This window comes from Pectinophora gossypiella, chromosome Z (genome assembly GCF_024362695.1).
Source record: "Pectinophora gossypiella chromosome Z, ilPecGoss1.1, whole genome shotgun sequence".
Classification (NCBI taxonomy): Eukaryota; Metazoa; Arthropoda; class Insecta; order Lepidoptera; family Gelechiidae; genus Pectinophora; species Pectinophora gossypiella.
The window spans coordinates 16,772,296-16,789,427 of record NC_065433.1 but is presented as its reverse complement, the minus strand read 5'-3'; the positions used below and the strand labels follow the sequence as shown (position 1 = coordinate 16,789,427).

The 17,132-nt window shown below is 35.9% G+C and overlaps 1 protein-coding gene across 1 annotated transcript in view; it reads right to left on the bottom strand.

Moving 5' to 3' along the window:
- Window positions 1-17,132, bottom strand: part of LOC126380032 (proton-coupled amino acid transporter-like protein CG1139) — a 28,729-nt gene that overhangs the window by 7,843 nt on the left and 3,754 nt on the right. Inside the window, exons 2-3 of the mRNA XM_050029135.1 lie at window positions 2,306-2,385; window positions 258-395 (exon numbers count right to left, since the gene is read on the bottom strand). Of these exons, the coding sequence (XP_049885092.1) occupies window positions 258-395; window positions 2,306-2,385 (218 nt within the window). The remainder of the gene's footprint in view (window positions 1-257; window positions 396-2,305; window positions 2,386-17,132) is intronic.

Genomic DNA, 17,132 nt, shown 5'->3' with positions numbered 1-17,132 from the left:
TTAAACAAATTATGTACACCAGTAACACCGACTAACCCATTGCTGTTCTCGTTAAGGTCTGGGACGACGCCGTCCATTTCATGTTCCCCTTTTTGCTAATGAATTTGCCTTTGTGCTTGGAACGACATTTTCTATGATTCAAGTTAGTACCTACACTTCGCACGAGTATGTTAGAGAAACAGAATGAATTGGTGTGAATGTAGTAGCATTAGCTGAGAAATTATGAACTATAATAGTAGGTATGTATATAAACTCACGTGGTGGGGTGTTCAACCACTCTGTTGTCATAAGGTTCATATTCTTCCACTTCCTGCATGTTCTTCTCCTTCATATTCACAAGGAATATGCCCTTGTCCGCCCCCGCTTTCTTTTTCTCATCTTTTACCGGTGATAAGCTAGAAAATAAAGAATTAAAAATAGATTTAAAACTGACCTAGCACAATTGTTATTACGTATATACGTATATTCAGTTAGCGATCGTTTTAAAACAATTAACTGTTTGGAAAGTTCAGGGTCATCCGTAACACACCGATTAAATAAGCCGTCACAGTAAACCACCCTTATAGTCGGACACAAAGAGACTTATTTTATTTGATTAAACGCAATAAGCACGTAATTAAAACCAAAACAATTTTACTTTCAGTGACAGTGGTTTTATTTTATAGTTTTAAGTTACAGAAAACGTACCAACTCATGGGTCCGTGCTGGCGGCAGGTCGCACGTATTGCTAGGAAACAGCAGTTGTTAGGTCTGCACAGTCTATCGATTTATACATACTGTGTACATTTGCCGTAAAGTCTACTATAGCTTACGAAGGTACGATCACCAACATTACATTGTCATTCGAATACCGTTGTAACAATAAATATGGTTACAATGGATAACACTGGACAACAAAATTGCAATTTTTGCCTGATGATTGACTTTTGATGCATGATGTTTGTTAATTTGATGTCGCTGATTCTAAATATACCCTCATTTTTTTTGTAACAGCTCTTGTTTACGATTTATAGCATTCACTCAAAATTCACTAAGTTTCAGTCTTAATTTGCACACAATAAAAAAAATATTAATATTTTAATACAATTTGAAATGGCATCATCAAGTCGAGTGTGATTAAATGATCCAAATCATTTTTGCTTTATTTGCGGAGAGTATTATGTTTAAAGAATACCGTTTAAATGTGACAGCGTTCGTTAATGAGGCTTAGAAAAATTACTTTGGACACCCTATGAATTAAAAAAAAAGCCTTGGATTCCGCAAAAGGTATGTAAAACGTGCGTTGAGTTTATACGTTTGTGGACAAATAAGAAAAGAAACAGATTTAGGTACGAAAGTGCTATAATCTGGGACAAACCCGTAAACCACTTGGACGACTGCTATTTTTGTTTGGTGAACATAACTGGCATTAACCGAAAAAATCATAAAAAATGGGAATATCCATGTATTCGGACGGCGTGTAGACGTATCTTGAGCCCTAAGATGCCACCTGAACCTCAAGCTGATGCTTCACCACAGGAGCCAATGGATTTTGAGGCGAAATCGAGTGCAGAGAAGATAAAACCAGGCAATTTTGATCGGTCTCAGATAAGATCATTAATAAATGACTCAAATTTTACGGATATTATGACAGAAAATGAGAAAAACGCATGAAATGAGTTTGTTTGGGTTGTCCAAAATTTTTTAGGAAACAAGAAAAGTTCAGATTACTCTCAACATATTGAACAATTAATGACTAACTTTCAAAGGCTTGGATGTAACATGAGCATCAAGTTACACTTTCTTCACAACCACCTGGACTATTTTCCTGCCAATCTTGGGGATCTAAGTGAAGAACAGGGCGAACGATTCCACCAGGACCTTCGTACGATGGAGGAACGCTATCAAGGCTACTGAAACGCGCACATGATGGCTGACTATTGTTGGAGCATCCAGAACGCCTCTCTGGCTTCATCTTCAGCAAGGAAGTCCAAAAAATTAAAGTTTTTTCAAATTAATAACGAAATAAAGTAGGATCATCTTTAAAATATTGTGTTTTATTGTTAAAGGACCCATATGCCATATTTTTTTAACTAGAGCTGATAGAGAAATTTTAGTCACAGATTTTAAATTGTCTTTAAAAATTGACTTTATATCATGTATCGGAACCCAATCATCAGAAATGCTGTTGTGCAGTGTAATTAAACTATCTAACGTCATTTCTGAATGTGGAATGACCGTTGGTTAATCTCTGATCTCGACCGTGCTTGTTACGAATAGAAGAGACAATAATTGTATTTTTTGCGAGTAGTGTGTCATTAATTACCTGTGTGGCAAGAAGTCGTCTGGTTCGAAGGAGGGGTTTACCATCGGCCCGCTTTGACGTCGCGCCCATTCTTCTGCCTCCTATGTAAAAAAAAAATAATACACGTTAACATTGATTTCTTTAGCATATAAAAATTCGGTTGACCTTTACCCTATTAAGAGTAGTGATTTGATTGTAGTCATCAGTAAAATTGCTATTGGACGCTTGCCACTGTATGCTACTGGTGTAAGATCGTGACCGTCTTTTGAGTATGGTCAGGTCACGGGTCTCGAAGTGTTCAAGGTCACACATCTCGCCGTAATTATTTCGAGCTGACATTTCTTTTTTAAAGTTTGAAGAATGTTTGTTCCTCGGTTTCATTATAGTAAAAGATTCAATTTATTTCCAATATTATGAAATAACGCCAATACCTATGTACTAATAGTAAAATGATGTCGGTAAAAATGATTCTTGAATAATCCCATATACACACTCATCGTGACGTATTTTAAAAGAATGATGTTGTTATGTACGTAGGTATATACGTATGTTAGCGTTATTCACACATATTAAGGAAATTTCCACCACAAATTAACATTAAATAATTTACCGGATATCAGCATATTTATACAAAATCATTAATAATTGCTTCTGATAATAATCAGAAAGAATCAAATTCTAAGGAACACGTATGTATCAGCTTCATCTCTCGTGATCAAAAAGTGTTTCAAACCTGCCTCAATTTTAATCACAATATAGACCATGGTATTTTGTACACTATACAACATAATTCTGTTGTGTAAAAATATGATACACCTTGATATACGAATATAATACAAATAAATAGCCTGTTTTACAAAAAAGATGTGCAAAATAGTTATGACACACATTTCTATAATAAAGGAGTGATATTTCACGCCTATTTGATGATTATCATAATCGACAATAGAAGAATACAAATCCGCTACTCCGGTCACGCCTCCAACAAATGTCGATGACATTGCCTCGAGTCCATGTTATTTTATTGTAACGTAAAGTCTACTGACACACAACGCGATTTAAACCATGCCCCTGGCCTAGAACCATATTCAATTAAAAATCAAGCCGCTTACTTTGACAAAAAATAGCTTTTGTTCAATTCATAGAATATGGGCATAAACCCACAATGCAATGTTAATTTTGAGTCATGCTTTGCAAGTTCTAGTAACAATCATTCGCTTATGTTTAGGTATTTTCAGTACAGATTTGATTTCTTAAGTAAATTTTGCGTGCCGTGGTAATTTGCATTTTGTTCCAATGTTTATTTGCGTACGTACTTCTATTGGCTGATTCAAAGACGTTAATTTTTTTGGTAGAGTGTATTTTCAGTGTGTGCTAATGATTGCCAAGATTACCGCTGGTATTGGCGCCAATACTCTTCTTAGACGTCACGCGAGTCTATATTACCTACCTCACGACATTACCGTGCCATATACTTTATGCGTACTTACTAGTAACAATACGTAAATGTAAATAGACAGTGCATATCTGTTACGCCCATCAGATCAAGAGTCTTAATATGTTTATCATTTCTCCCATCTGAGGAAAGTTACGGAAGCCTCACAGCGACCATAGCAGATTCACGAGCTTTTAGGCAAATATTTCCTTCCTCATGTTTTTGCTACATGGAATGGATTCATTTTATTTAATTATAGTTCGTAGTTCAAAACATAATTATGCATAGGTTTTCAAATATTCAATTGGTATTACTTCTCAAACTTCTCAAATGTTTTATATACTTAATTAAAACACATAATAACGGGTTCTTACCGCGTTTAAATGGGGATATGGGTTTTATATACTTAGAAATGAGTAAATAAATATCAACATTAATAATGTTCTGGCTAAGTGTGAGAATTATATAGGTAACTGTAGTATCGTACTCGTAGTCGCAGGATTTTATTTTTCCAGAAAACTAAAATATGTACTACAGACAATTAAGGAATTTTATACAAATACTCGTGCAATTTTTCTTGAATTTTTTGACTTGATTTAGCTATTGAAGGTATATTCGGACTACTTGGTTGGCCAAATATCGATGGAGGATACTCAAAGATGTTTATCGTGTAATCTTGTTTCTGTTAGCTCAGAAGGCGAGATATTAGAATAGAACAGGACGGGTTGCGTGGCTTGACTGGGATATGTGGGTAATATGCGGTCTCATGACAATAGATCTGAAGACAATCTAGGTCTAAAGTTAGCCGGGACCTTATTCTCTCGGCCTTAATTTTCCAGCCGTCTGTACCCGTAACAACTGTCTTCCTGCCTGATTTGCGACTGTAGTATGCAGATGACTCAATTAGACCCTATCATATACACTTCACTTCGCCTTGACGAACGCCTTGTGTCGGTGGAGCACAAAAGGTGCATAATTTTATCAATTGGTTCAACTCCTTTCATTGTGGATAGCTATGTTAGATATAGTCGTCAATAAGTAATAATATATTTTTGTAGATCATACAATCAGTGTATATGTTGAAGGGATATGGATCTAGTTGCATGAATTATTGTTTACGATTTTCTTAGAAGAATATTACGGTACTTACCACCTTTTTGTTATAATTCATCTTAGTAACGTTAACATGACATGCAAATTAATTACAAAAATCTGTCTTTATTTATCTGAAAGAATTTGATGCAACGGAGACTGAGGTTTTCCTCATAATTAACAAACAATGATTAGCAATGGAAAATTACGAAACCTTAATGTCCAATTTATTTTGATTCTGATTTAAAATTTAAAATGTGCATCACTAAGAAAACACGGGTTAATATGTTGAAAAAAGGTACGTTAGGTTTTTGTTAGAATTTTCTTATTTTGTTTAATTTATTGCTAGTTTTGAAATATGGGATATACCTGCTTATTTGTTGGATAGGGGTTTGCCCAAAGAGTATATATAGATTTTTTTTTCAATATGGAACGGCTATTCCTAACACGTACGAGGGAGGGGTCGTAAAATCGCTTTTCTTTAATTTATCGCGGTCGAAGTTATGTCACGTCTAAGGGAGCGTGTGTAGATGTAAATGAGCGTGAGGCATCGCAAAATGTTTGAGATCGTTATCCTTAAACAGACCGGTTTTTATAAGCCTTAAAGTCAATAAAAAAATACTCATGGTATCGGTAGTATTGGAGCAAGTCCGGTACGGGGACTGCCGCCGGTGCCGGAGTTTAACTAAGTGCAAGTTTCCGTAATTCAGTCGGCACCTACGAATTTATTATTTACTAGCTTTTGCCCGCGACTTCGTCCGCGTGGCGTGTTATATAAGAGAGAGATCTTTGTGTGTGTGGGAGTGCATACTTATGCAGTTTAGATTTTTTCATAAGTACATTTTTTTTTCCCAATAACTCCCATTTTTCAAAATACAGCCAAAAATAAACTTTATATTTACTAAGGTATGCATGCATGCTAGATTGAATCAATTGATTGAATTGTTTTTTTTTAATTGATTGTTCATTGAGTTTTAATTTTAATACACACTTCCTCTCTTCCCTTCAACGTTGCTGCGCCCTACAGGGTCCATGTTTTAGTTCCTATGCCTATGTAACACCCCATTGTACTACATGGAATGCAATAAATAATTTAATTGAATTGAATTGAAAATATCTATCTTACGCGGTTTCGATTTTTTCATACAAATGTTTTTTTCCCACTAACTCCCGTTTCCGTGGGAGTTTTGCAATATCCTGTTGCAACTAAGCTTTAAGTTAACTAAGGTACCTGCATGCCAAATTTCAAGCGTCTAACTTGAGTGGTTTAGATTTTTCATACAAAAGGATTTTCGGGAATTCCTTTCTTAGTGCACCTCTACGGTATCTAAGGTACCTGCATGCCAAATTTCAATTGTCTAACTTGAGTGGTTTAGATTTTTCATACAAAAGGATTTTCCCGCTAATTCCCGTTCCCGTGGGAATTTCGGGAATTCCTTTCTTACTCTACGGTATCTAAGGTACCTGCATGACAAATTTCAAACATCTAACTTGAATGGTTTAGATTTTTCATACAAAAGGATTTTCCCGCTAATTCCCGTTCTCGTGGGAATTTCGGGAATTCCTTTCTTAATGCACCTCTACGGTACCTAAGGTACCTGCATGACAAATTTCAAACGTCTAACTTGAGTGGTTTTAGATTTTTCATACAAAAGGATTTTCTTGCTAATTCCCGTTCTCGTAGGAATTTCGGGAATTCCTTTCTTAGTGCACCTCTACGGTACTTAAGGTATCTGCATGCCAAATTTCAAACGTCTAACTTGAGTGGTTTAGATTTTTCATACAAAAGGATTTTCCCGCTAATTCCCGTTCCCGTAGGAATTTCGGAAATTCCTTTCTTAATACACCTCTACGGTATCTAAGGTACCTGCATGCCAAATTTCAAACGTCTAACTTGAGTGGTTTAGATTTTTAATACAAAAGGATTTTCCCGCTAATTCCCGTTCCCGTAGGATTTTCGGGAATTCCTTTCTTAGTGCACCTCTACGGTATCTAAGGTACCTGCATGCCAAATTTCAAACGTCTAACTTGAGTGGTTTAGATTTTTCATACAAAAGAATTTCCCTTCACTACTCTGCTCCTATTGATTGTAGCGTGATGAAAAGTATACTATAACCTGTCCAGGAGTGTGAAGAATAATTGTACCAAGTTTCATTAAAATCCGTCTAGTAGTTTTTGTTTCTATAAGGAACATACAGACAGACAGACAGACAGACAGACAGACAGACAGACAGACAGACAAAAATTTTACTGATTGCATTTTTGGCATCAGTATCGACCACTTATCACCCCCTGATAGTTATTTTGAAAAAATATTTAATGTACAGAATTGACCTCTCTACAGATTTATTATAAGTATAGATTCGTGGCACCACCTATCACGTCGGTTTAACAGAAAGCTCGGGAACGCGTGGGTACTCGGTTCATCTTGCGATGGATGTACCTGTGATTAGCCCAATTGGGAATATTGTCGTGAGCTCATGTTATTTTGTTCTGGTATACTTTGGTATGATAATGATGAGTAATAAACTGCTTTTCTGACATGTTTTTGTTTTGCGAATCAAATATGGTTTTTGTGGCAGTGGTCAGAAGACTTGGCGATGGAATATTTATCAATTTAAATTGTAAACACCTTATCGATAAGAGTCATCACTCATCACCACGCAGTAAGAGTGTCATTGATTAAAAATCTTAAAAACATATGCTTGAATGCTAAGTAGGGTACATCAGTAAAACATTCAGTTTGATTATGAAATCTAAATTGATATTTTACGATATATTTTGGAAATACGTGTTTTTTGGGGTTTAACCTGCTCTGACTGCTCGTGTCAGCTCTGAGGCATTTTGCTTAGTTCTTGCTAAAAGCATAATACGGGAATTGTAAGTGCGAAAGCTCGGTACAGTTGTATCAGTAGTCCCTTCCTATCGCCAGGCCCGGTGAGTATGTGTAACCAGCGTGGTTCATTTGTTTGATTACCTTACAATTTGATTTTATTTTTGCACGGGCACCATTGCGACTTCGACCTTGTGGGAACATTTTTTTGTCATAACAAGTGAAGGTAGGTTGTGCAGCCAATTAGTTAACATGCACGATTACCTTCGCTTTTTATTATACCTATCTATTATACGATGACTAACATTAACAAATTCTCTAATTACAAAATGTAACTGGATTCACATTCTGGTTAGATATGTATCTGACGCGCTGTTGACTGTACCATCGACGACATAATAAACGGGGCCGATTACAAGTTACTATTGATAGTAACATTTATGGAATCGTTAATATTGATTTATGATCTGAAATAAAGGTATCATTTGAACAAGAGCATTCATTTTAGCAGATGAGTTGACTGTTGGCCTCTGTATGTTTCCATGCGTTCGCATCTTTATCCATTAGCTTCGGACGCATTCATCTGTACGTCTTTCAGAAACATATAATATCATAAGTATTTTATAATTTCTATAGGAGTATAAAATAAGAACCGTTTGTGATGTGGTGTTGGCGATGAATGGAGAGTATAATTTGAGCATAAAATTTATCTCAGGACGTCCACCACCACCTTATGGTCATTTCGACAAACATCCGTCTTGCTTTTTTGTACTTAATTGTTTTAGTGGAAATTTGATATGATGTTGTTGTCTTTTTTTTGTGTGTGGCGTCCTTTTATAATAAACTTTTTCTATTCTATTCTATAAGCTGGAATGTTGTCAAATGAGAAAGTGCTGGAAAGAGTAGAAGAAAAAAGAACCATAATAAAGACTATAGAGAATCGGAAAGGAGATATGATTAGCTACCTGATACGACACGATTCGTTTATAAAAAACATCATAGAAGGCAAAATTGTTAGAAAGAGAGGAAGGGGTAGACCTAGGGGAATATTTATGAAACAAATAAAAGAGAAGGTGCAGGTCGTGTCGTATCAGGAGGTGAAGGATTTGGCCGGAAGAAGACAGGAATGGTGATTTCTCCATCGACAAGAGCGTCACCCATGTCACCCGTGGATTAATAACTGTTTAAAGAGGAAAGATTTAGTTTTGGCATTGAGGATTCGTTCTGGGCACATTCCATTAAATAAGTTTGCTCATTTAATGCGAAAAGTTGATTCGCCAAACTGTTTGGAATGTGGTGTGGTAGAAGATGTATACCATATTTTGATGGAGTGTGCTCGAAATGAGTCCGCGAGGTTCAATTTGTACAATACTTTTGATGATTTAAGATATGTTGGAGGATGTAACATTGCTTTGGCAAACCCATTATCGAAAAAGGCCAAAGCACTTTATAAACTGGTCAATATAGGCGTAAACTTAAGATAAATAATGTAATTTGTTTTTAGTACTCATTTTTGTTGCCTTATAGAGCGACATAGTTTCTGTTTGTGACTAAGCTCTTAAATAAAGATTAAAAAAAAAGAAAAAAAAAGAGCGCAGGTCTTAAATAAAGAGAGATCGGTGTAAGTATACTAAACTACAAGTCAAACATGAATTTATATCGCATATCCACACCAGCGCCAACAATAAGTCAATCGGTCATCATCGTCTCATAAACGTCACTACAAATATGCCGGTTGTGACAAGCATTACGGAACTTACAATATTTTTGTTTTTTAATTAAAAACTAGGTAAGTCAGTAATACTTAAATTTATGGAAAATTCTGTCTGAGGTAAGGAACGCGTGGCGTGTTAACGAGACGCGGCATTGACTGCTTCCTTGGCCTAGTCGAGGTACTAAAATTAGCAGAATACCGATCTCTGTTCCTGGTTCCCGTATCACACGATATTTCTTTTAGTATCATACGTATATATATATGCCACATTGAAACTAGCTTGGTTGTAAATTCAGTTTATAGTAAACAAAAATTCAGTTTATCCACATTTTTAAAAGTAAACAATAAGTCATATTAAACAGGTTTTATTGAAGACAAGTTTAGTTAATGACGCAAACATAAAATACACTTGAAACGCCGTAAAGTGCTAAGTTCTAAGTATTGGGTTGTTTACAGTAGAGGCTGGTGGAAAATTCTTTGATGTAAACCGTGACATTTGCATTAGAGCTTTCATACAACGTAAATATTTTGTTGAGCAATTCTTTTAACTCGTCAGAAAAGATTTTAGCACGAATTTAGAACACAAATTAACCAACCAATCAGGTGTGTATGATTATTATAACGTAAGTACCTAGAAGATGTGCTTATAATTAATATGCAGTATGCCAGCTAGAAAGGTTGCAGTCGAAATTTATGCAACAAAATGTAGTAGTACAATGCCTTTTCGCTGGAAGTTCAGAACTTGGAGTCAGGTTGACTACTTGCATACATAGCAAAATGTCAAGTGTTTAACATTCGGGCGAGTTGTGCACAGGCCTTAAGGCCACCGGTCACTCAAACCAGATATAACTGGATTCGCCGAGAGTGATGAACGCTCACCGGGCTATTCAATAAATCTAAGAAATTTTAATATTTTCTTGTTTCCATATGATAGTACTAACATATATTGAAGTTATGCGTCGTTTATGATATGAATAATATTTACTCAGTTCTAAGTAACTTAGTGACATATTATCGACGGTTTTATTGCTCCAAACTATTTAGAGGGCTCTCAAGAGAATCCTGAAAAAAATACAAATTAAACTCCGATTTTCATTCTGTCAAAATATTAAAATAACCTTAATATATCAAACTATCTGTTTTGACGGTAGAATAACCCAGAAGCTTGCGCCAATTTCAGCACAATCGTTATTACCGGTGGCACATGTACATAGGAGTCGTACGAGTACCCGGCTTGACTTAATTGCGACTACCTGATTTGGCTGCTCTGGACCAGCCTTACGAAAAATAATTACTTCGACCGGTTTTGCACATGCGTACCGATTTTGGCACTTGCAAGTTTTTAGAGTTTTGTTTTAATACATGTTATCTTGTCAAGTACTACTAAAGTATGATTGACATATAGGACAGACTTTTTTACATTGGTGGCTATTTATCACAAATGATGTGTAGGTAATATCAATTTTGATTACGGTTAGTTTTGACGGTTTATAGTTTCATACAATTGTATCCACAATTATTTGGCGCTTAGTAATATAAAATACTTAACCAGAATGTCTGTAGCCAACGAGAAACTATAATATAAAATAAAACACCTGTATAAATATTTTTATCATGGTTCAGTCATTATTATGACGTATGATTTTCGAATTCTTGTTATAACCTAGCAGTATGTTTACTTTTAATAGTATAGGTACATACGACCGGCATTTATTTTATTAATTTTTAATAAAGGATATTTTTATAGTTTGATATGTTTCTACGTATTAATTATGATCCATCTTCTTCTGTCGTGTGGGTTGTGAGATGGAGTACCAACCCCATCAACCCTGGTGTCAGGGTTACTATTGATCCATAACGGTTTGAAACATTCTAATGGATATTCGTTAAATCATAAATACTTATTGTCGTTCTAGTAGTGACGAACTGTAGAGTAACGGTGTTCGTGAGTCACATGTTGTGATTGTTTCTGAATCACTCAGCAATGCGGCAATACATTTTGGTGAATTTTGTCCCTGAATATGAATGTCTCGAACGTACGTACACGTGTTTCTGATATATTTTAAGACAACTTGTAGTAAATTAATAAACCGCTAGTAATATAAATCTTGCTTATTAGTGTTCGGTACGCGTGGCGGTCGGGTTGGAATTAATATCTGAATGTCAAAATAATGTGCAGTTGGATGCTTGCCCCACACACCTTTTAATGAGACAATAGTACCTATTGTTGCTCTCTGATGTTCTCTCAGAAGAAGAATTTATATGCGTAGCTACACCTGGGATAATTATTCTCCTTTTTGAAGATATAACGAAGGATATCGGATACACTGAAATAGAGTAAACAAGACATCAGCAGGGCCATGACCTTCAGCTATTGAAAGTACGTAATTTTGTGGGTTGGTGGCCGGTGAGCGCGATGTTTACGCGGCGAAGGCGCCGGCGGCCGGCCAGCGGGCTCTGTTCAGACGGTTGGCATTCCGCCCTCGAATATTTGCCCATTCAAGTTTGGACGAATTCTTAGTGGTGCTAAATCCGGCATTCTAAACTTGCCAACGATTCGCTCACATTACATCTTGACTGACATATTTTTGCATGCTTTCCAAAATGTAACTATTTCCAATTTTCAGCGTCCATAGTCTGATGTATATTCAACATTGTTTCATAACCTGAGGTTAAACTGTTAGCTCTCACCTTTTATTCTAATGGATAGCTACCAAACTAAGCGTATGTAGTTTCATAGAAGTAACAACGTAAGACATAATATCTAAATTAAATAGTCTGAATTTCAGTTCAGGTGACATTTAGAAGCCGAGAGAAGATTCGAGAAATTTGCTTATACAGAAATAGTGAGTAATGGTGAGGTAACGCAGGCTAGGTGGTCGAGGTTTGTGACGGAGTTCCCTCGTCGGGAGTGAGGAAAGCGTGGAAATTTTCCACTGAGCCCGTGGACCGGTCGCGAGCGCCAACCGGTCTGCCTGCGCAGACACACACATTTTCTATGCGTACTCGTGGCTGACTTGAACCGTACTTGCTGGCTGAGTAATTACAATTAGGCGTCCAGTCTGTTTACCAAAACTAAACTCAATAAACCCTAGGGTTTATTAAAAAAAATCTCATTTGAAAAGTAATCTACTTACAAAGTTAAGTCTTTTCATTTAAAATAAGCGATGTTTCTTTTTTAGTGTGACTTATTTTAGATTTGCCTTGGGTGACATTTGGTATTTGGCCGGAATGCGAAGATATTTCTTTTTTCATATTCTAATGCCAAAGAGTATGTTAATGATACAGTCAGATGTGGCTGTCTGTTACAACAATCCCGTCTTGATAAAACAGGTGCCCATAATGTAGTAGCAGCCTCATGAATAGCTTTAATGTAAACGAATCCTTCCAGGGTATACTTTCGCTCGTAATTTAACCTTGAATTAATCACTTGAGTTACTCGTTGACTGATTACGTAGGTATACCCATCACTAAAGAAATGACCAAATGCGTGTCGGACACGCATAATCTCCAATGTCCAAGGTTCCTTAATTTACCGCTGTAGGTATATCAAAATCGTTAAATGCGGTCTAGCCCAATAACTGTTAATTATTTCACTTTAGAAATTGAGTCAATTTTGTCAAAGATAAAGATTCAATGACATTCTAATGAATATTAAACATAAGTACATTAAACTCGCATGGTCCTTAATTTAATGAGTATTCGAGGTTTTAATTTTCACGTGACTTATTGTAGACTTGCCTCAGATGGCATTAATTATTTAGCTGGACAGATGGGGGAGCGCTGAAGGCTCTCACCCGGTATAAAATTTAAGATGTTACATCTGAGGGCGTCCAGGTGGCGTGGAAATGAACCTCGGCTCAGGGCGTTGTCTGAGAAAATTATGTTTGATAAAATTGGCCTCGAGTGGCCGATAGCGATAAGCGCACAATGAGGGAAAAGGTATTTAAAATATATTTTTGTTGCAACAAAACCCTGTGAATAAAAAAATGTGCGTATAAGGAAAAATATAAACTAGCCCACGATCAAAAATTACTTGTGCGTCTGGTTTACACAAATTTTTAATGTAGTAGGTAAGTCCCCGAACGCAGCTTAGAATTGAAGATTGGTATCGTTTATCCGCGGCGTGTAGGTCTTACTGGTGGAGTACCTTAGACCTCTGCCTTCTGAAGTTGATAAGGGGAACTGTATAGTGTTCAGTAATAGATTTGGTAAGTTCGGTATCAGTACATACCTAAGCTGTTTAACTGATCTTAAAGTTGTCGAAAATTCGTATATTCTCACCGGTAGTACTGCAATCCAATCTTCAAATCAGATTGGACACGGTCCAAAATCCTAATTCTGAAACTAATGTCGTGTTGTAAAACCGAACAAGTAGTTGAGAACTATAGTAACATTATATAAAATGACAAAAAAAATAGTTTTGTAAGATCATTATTTATTGTCTAATTATCATTGATTTAAATGGCTCAACCAATTAAGGTCATATTTGCAAGGATGAAGTAACATTTATCAGGTAAGACACTGGCAGAAAAGGAAAATCATTCCATAAATATGGCTAATGGCTTTTGTAACTAGTTTCTAGTTCTTGATGTTGATTTGCGAAATTGAAACACTAATATAATTTAAAAACTTTGCTGGATATACAACATAAGGATAACGCACGCTTGTGTTTAACGTCTCATTGGGAATTTGTTCCTTCAGGTCGCGAACAAGCTTTGTATATAAAGCGCCAGTTTAGGAAAAACCCAATTATTGTGGTTTGTCGGATACCCATCTCGACGTAGGTACTAGTCGTGCGGGGAAATGACAAGGCCGTGTAACTGCCAAGCACTGGCCGCGTCCACGTCTCCGCCACACAATTAGGACCGGAATGATATATCATTGCAAGGAAACACCTCGGACTTCGTCTACCTAACATAAACGGTGCTTCCCGCTCGTTTCGCTTGACGTCATATTGCATGCAGCTTGTGTAAAAATCTAAATATTTTTAAGTCTCCATTGGCTTTTATAGAAAGGAAATGCCTTGTTATAATACTTACTAATTTCTTTAAATAAAAGTCGATATTACGTCAACCTCTTGTTCTTTTGCATTCGTCGCTTATTTTGATGTTACAGGCTATGCATGTATGAGTAACATGTTAGGCAAAAAAATCAAGTGCTAAAATTTTAATAACTTGACGCGACGTTGCTGGCCATAGAATTTACATATTCTTTAAAGCGAAACCAATACCTACCTATGCGTTCGTTTTTTCTTAATCTCCGCATTCAAATGGAATCAATTAACCTTAAAACAATTATTATCAATGTTTTTATACGTTTATAATGAACTTTGTTATTTTATTGATTTTCTCATGTAATATATATATATAATATTGATGATTATTATTGTGGCGCTGTACCTGATTGAATGTTCTATATAATTTAACAATCTGTGCGCCGCATGCGGAAACCGACTGGTTATCCTTCAAACTCGCCACTGAGAACTTTTGCCACTACCAACTGACTTGTATTTCTTAGAACGTTATAAATACTTAGTATGTTTTAAAATTATTACACTATCTTGACCTGAAAGTAAGATAACGTAATATTTTGAAATACTGGGCACATGCTATGATAACATCATACAAGCAACTCGAGGTATTTCCTATTGATGGCCACTATTCAATGATAAATTAAAAATTAGTATAGTGCGTGTCCGACATAGTTGCATGCATCGCAACTGATGCGTTACAATAGAGCAATCATCGTCGTTCACTAGACATATAATACAATAATTGCGTTGTTTTACGCTGGACAATCATAAATACTCAGTTGCGATATTGTATACAATATATGTGTGTACACAACACACACATAATTTTTTATACACTTTTATGCTCAGGTATGTTACAAGAAATTCCTATTAGCTAGGTACATGGCTAATAAAATGAAGAGAGGAAATCAATTACTTAAGTGTTAAGCCGAAAAGTCATGGAATAAATACATCGAGTTATCGGTCTTTTGGCGTATTTATTTATATTTATAACAAGTTTATTACCTATAATATTATATTATGATAATATTTACTACGCAACGCACAATTAACTCACAACATAAAACTACATTTAGGTACTCTTAAGCTCGATGCACAAAGAGTATTGTATAGAAAGCTTTTCCGAGGCGAGAATTTTTGGAATGTTCAAGTTTGTATGCATCCGTCCACATCACACATGCGCGGCCCGGAACGGATCCGGAATCGCATCTGTGTGTATTGAGCATTACAGTTAAATGTTAATAGAATTGTAAGCTAAGCCAAATATAGCCAAATGTAAAACCAAATAATGTTGTAGGTATTAAATTCAGCTCTCGCTGCAAAGCGATGTAGCCATTAGATCGTTTATCTAGCTCGGCTAAAAATAAAGATCAGTGAATTCAGAATGTTTACTTATTTATACTTAGTAAAAGATTGTTGCCAGATTACTACGTTTAAAATTACTTCTAAACTGTTCCCGACAATAGGAATAAAGAATGAGTATTTCAATACGATCTATGGTCTACGTCATTTTGCGTGACTAGGTATTTAGCGTGAGCCTGTATCAGTCAGTAAGCTCTAACTAGATGGCTAGCCCAGCGGATAGTTATTTCTGCTGAGTTTTTACTAGACATTGTACTGATATATACTAAGTAGGCTACTACTAGAATAGGTAAAGTCTGATAAAAACATATCAGTGAAATGAAATGGTGCTGATTCTTGCAAGTAAGTGCAAGAAGGAGGAGGAAGGAGGAGGTGCGCTTGTTTTGGAACTGGTAAACTAAACTAAAATTAAGTTTGTTTCTGCCAGAATATCGACACTGATATCCAGTGAAAACTTAGCAGAAACTACTACAAATTGTACTTGCTAATTATCATTAGCCAACAGCTTTACGCAGGTTGATTCTAATTGGCAGGTACGATAACGACGAAAACAGAACGAATCAAATTTCTCATCATAGCTTCCGTAAAACAGCCTATTATAATTTCCACAACAGAAAGGACTATGCTTTATTAAAAATATAACTATAACCATATAATATATAGGTATCTTTACTGTACTGACACTTGCCTATGGCGATACAAATGTGATAAATACGGAGAAGAGTCCATTGTAATGTCGTGTGCTCCTTTGACTAAAGCAAGATCAAGGTCGGCATGCGCAAGCGTCAGCGGGATGACGGAGATTGCGTCCGCGCCGGCTTGACAAAACTGTTTGTTGTAGGTACCTTTAATTGACTGCACTGTAAACACTGCGCAAATATTTACATTGATAAGGAGCTAGGTAGTTTTGCTTCAGTTATAGACGATTTATTAAAGAATATTTAGTTCTTTAAAAAAATATAAATAATATTAGGTTGTCTATTTTGAATACTTAGCTCAATAAAGTCAGTTTATCTTTCGTCGACTGACACGTTTTGAAGTAAACCTTATTATTATTTCTATTAAAGATTTCATTCATAGCATTTATTTTCGTGTCCCGTAGTTTTTGTGTAATGGTGATACATCAAAGTCGCTTAGCAAATTCGCAATCGCAACTTCGATATAACAAAAACATTCGCTAAGCAATAATATCAACGCATAAGAAATCCGAAATAAACTTACAGAAAATATTTATAATCGGACACGTATCTATAATAAGATGATTAGCAATGAAAACCGCCTTGGAATAGCTATTTTTGCATGATAAGTAAGGCTTATTAAAATGCTCCTACACTGCGGACAAGAGACAACGAAATCATTTAAAGATTTAATTTTTCC